The following is a 3,288-nucleotide window of genomic DNA, read 5'->3' as shown; positions in this document are numbered from 1 at the left end:
GCCGTGCTCGCCCAACCCATGGCTGGGGGTTCCTCGGGGCCTAGCAGCACTCCGAGGAAGGAATCTTCAATGCCAGCAAGGGTAGTGGCACCGCTTCTATCCGTGGTGCCAGAGGGTGCTGCCCCCTGGCCTTCCGCATCCTCATCACAATGAAGTTCGGGCACCCATCGGATTTTGGTATGAATGTCTTCTCGTCTGGCCAACCTACAGACCAAGGTGTCCCCTCTGATGGAAGTTCTACCGGATGCCGAGGCCCTAGATGCCAGGAAGGCCATCTGCGATTATCAACTCGCCTGATCTCTGCTTAGGTCAGCCTTACTACCGGCCGACGTTGAGGCATTCAACTTTGAAGACGAGGTGTTTCGAATTCAAGTTTCATGGGACTCCCTTCTTCGGATAAGTGACAATCTCTTGACCTTCCTCAGCTACTTCTGATCTTTCCTTCTTAAGTACTTTTTATTGACTTGCTCTTTCTTCCTCTCTCTTTCTTTTTTTTAAGCTCGTCCATCACTTCGATCACTTTTCGGAGACGGTGTGCGAAGCTCGACATATCTCAAGAGAACTTGAGAAAAAGGTCAATCAGGCTAATAGAAGAATGAATGACGTTGAACTATCCAAACAGAAGGCCGAGGAGAAGGCCAAGTTCCTGGAAGAAGAGGTGAAGCGACTGGAGTCTGAGCTCTCAAAAGTTCGGGCTAAAACTAAAGCTCAACTATTAGTTGAGAAGAAGAAGCATGAGGGGGAGCTGGAGGCTGCCAAGGTTGCCACGGTCGAGACTTTCAAGTCTTCAACTGAGTTCCTAGATATTAAGTCAGAATTTGCCTTGCTTTCATATGTGCAGGAGGCCGAAGATTTCAAGGAGAAAGTTAGGAATAGCTTTCCTGATCTTGACCTCGACCTCCTGGAGTCGGATGTCGAGGAGAAGGAGGTTGGTGAGGTCGAAGACGAGGGTCTGCGAGTTGAAGACCTCTTCATTCTAGTGTGAGAAGATCGGGTAGCCGATGAGGTGGTGCTAGCTCTGCCTCCGGCCATCATCATCCTTTTCAATCACATGGAGGCTGACGAATCCCCCACCCCTGAGGGGACTTAAAAATTGTATCTCAGCTTGAGCATGTCAGAGCTTAATGGTTGGTCGATCCTTTTTGACAACCCCGGCATATATCGAGGTATTATGTAATTGATCGATCAAAATCTTATAAACAGATTTTTTGTTAGTGAAATCGCTCTTTTCCTTCATCACTATGTCAATAAGTTGTTGAGATCAGTTATTTTATTGTATTTGAGTTCAGTGTCTGTCCTATGCCAAATACTACAGAGGTTGTTTGTCAGCTTTAGATCATTTTTTTAACGAGTGGAAATCAATTCTCCGTATGGTGCCATAGCTCGATAGTCAAATTGTCGGAGTTGGGATGTTCATTCCTCCACCGTAGTCGAGAATCACGTGAGGATCAAATAAGGGCTGGGGAGTTCATATGGAGATGCATAACAATCCTTGATCATGGCCGAAGATCGCATGATGGAGAGCCACATGAAAAATATTCTGATCCTCGATCGTAGCCAAAGAGAGCATGTTTGGAGAGCCGCATGGAGAACACATTTTGATCCTCGATCATAATCGAGGAATACACATTTGGAGAGCCACATGGAGGACATGTTTCGATCCTCAACAGTAGCTGAGAAGTACATATTTGGAGAGCCGCATGGAGATACATACCGATCTTCGATCATGGTCGAGGAGCGTGTCAGTCGAAGAACCACATAGAGATGCATACCACTCAGCCATGACCGAGGAGCACGTGAGTCAGAGAACCACATAGAGAATATGGGGAGCACGTTCCGCATCTCATCTATGGATGAGGAGCGTATGTTCGGAGAAAACACAGTTCGATAAAAGAAATTATTTATTATTTAATTTAAAAAGTTTTAATTCAGGGGTAGAAGATATGTAAATTGTCAGCATTTCAGATCCTGAAGATCAGAGTTCCATCAAGTCGACAAAGGTGGTAGACTCCCGATTGAACTATTTTAGCAATGCAGTATGGGCCTTTCCAATTCGGTGCAAGCTTCGATCATTCATTCGGATGGGATACTTCAGCTCGATGGAGAATTAATTGTCCAGCCAGGAATGACTTTCCTTTGACTTAGGAGTTGTAATATTGGGCTACTTGCTGTTGATAATTGGTTTTCTGAATTCGTGCTTGCTCCCGAATCTCCTCCAGCAAATCTAGGTTTGGTCTCAGCCCAATGAAATTACTATCTACCTCGAACTTCTCCACCTGCAGTGTGGGCACGCCGATTTCAAGAGGTATGATGGCCTCAGTTCTGAAGGCTAGCTTGAAGGGGATCTCTCCCATGAAAACCCGCTGGGTCATTTGGTATGCCCAGAGCACATGATATGGCTCTTCAACCCATAATCCTTTTTCCTGGCCCAGATGAGCATTTAGCCCTTGCAATAGAGTCCTGTTCATCACTTCAGCTTCACTATTGCTCTGAGGATGAGCTATTGAGGTCATCTTGTGGGAGATGCCTAGTCCATTGCAGAACCCTTTGAACTTTGGATTGTCAAACTAGCACCCATTGTCAGTGATGATGGCTTGCGATAAGTCAAAATAGCAGATGATTGACTTTCATATAAAGTCATTGTCTTTCACTTTAGTGATAATCACTAGCGCTTCTGTTTCCATCCATTTGGTGAAGTAGTCGATCGCGATGAGCAAAATTTTCTTCTACACCATCGTGATGGGAAAAAATTTGAGGATGTCCATTACCCATTGAGCGAAGGGCCAAAGCGTGGTGATTGGAGCCAGAGGAGTTGAAGGTCAATGTTGGATATTTGAAGTTCTCTGGCATTGATCGTATTTGTTCACTAAGTCAGCAGCATCTTTCTGTATGGTCGGCCAAAAATATCCCTGTCATAGGACTTTATGAGCAAGGACCCCGCCCCAAAGTAATTGTCGTAGATCTTCTCATGAACTTCTTGTAAGGCATACTCAGCTTCCGAGAGACAGAGGCACCGGAGCAACGATAGGGTGAAAAACCTTTTGTGCAGCCTCCCATCATACACGAGATATTGAGGTGCGAGATATATTAGCCTCTGGGCTTCATCCCGATGGGCTGGCAACACACCGTCTTGCAAGCACTGAAGGATTAGATCTATCCAACTTGGTTCAGGATCTGTTTGCATAATAGGGGACTCTTCAATACTCGACTTCTTGAGGGTTTTAAGGTATGAGCTTCTTTTTAGGTTGGTCGCACCAACTGTTGTGAGCTTTGAGAGAAGATCAGCCC

At 45.6% G+C, this 3,288-nt stretch overlaps 1 protein-coding gene across 1 annotated transcript; it reads right to left on the bottom strand.

Moving 5' to 3' along the window:
* Positions 1-2,141: 2,141 nt before the first annotated feature.
* LOC140858821 (uncharacterized) lies at positions 2,142-2,513 on the bottom strand. Its single transcript, XM_073260102.1, has one exon. It carries the CDS (start codon positions 2,511-2,513, stop codon positions 2,142-2,144), a length of 372 nt encoding a protein of 123 aa, XP_073116203.1.
* Positions 2,514-3,288: the final 775 nt, after the last annotated feature.

Source organism: Elaeis guineensis, chromosome 6, assembly GCF_000442705.2.
Source record: "Elaeis guineensis isolate ETL-2024a chromosome 6, EG11, whole genome shotgun sequence".
Classification (NCBI taxonomy): domain Eukaryota; kingdom Viridiplantae; phylum Streptophyta; class Magnoliopsida; order Arecales; family Arecaceae; genus Elaeis; species Elaeis guineensis.
Note: the sequence above shows the minus strand (reverse complement) of the source record. Positions and strands in the feature narration are given on the sequence as shown.

Coding starts and splice junctions, on each gene's coding strand:
- LOC140858821 (XM_073260102.1), bottom strand. CDS start 2,513: ATGACCTCAATAGCTCATCCTCAGAGCAATAGTGAAGCTGAAGTGATG.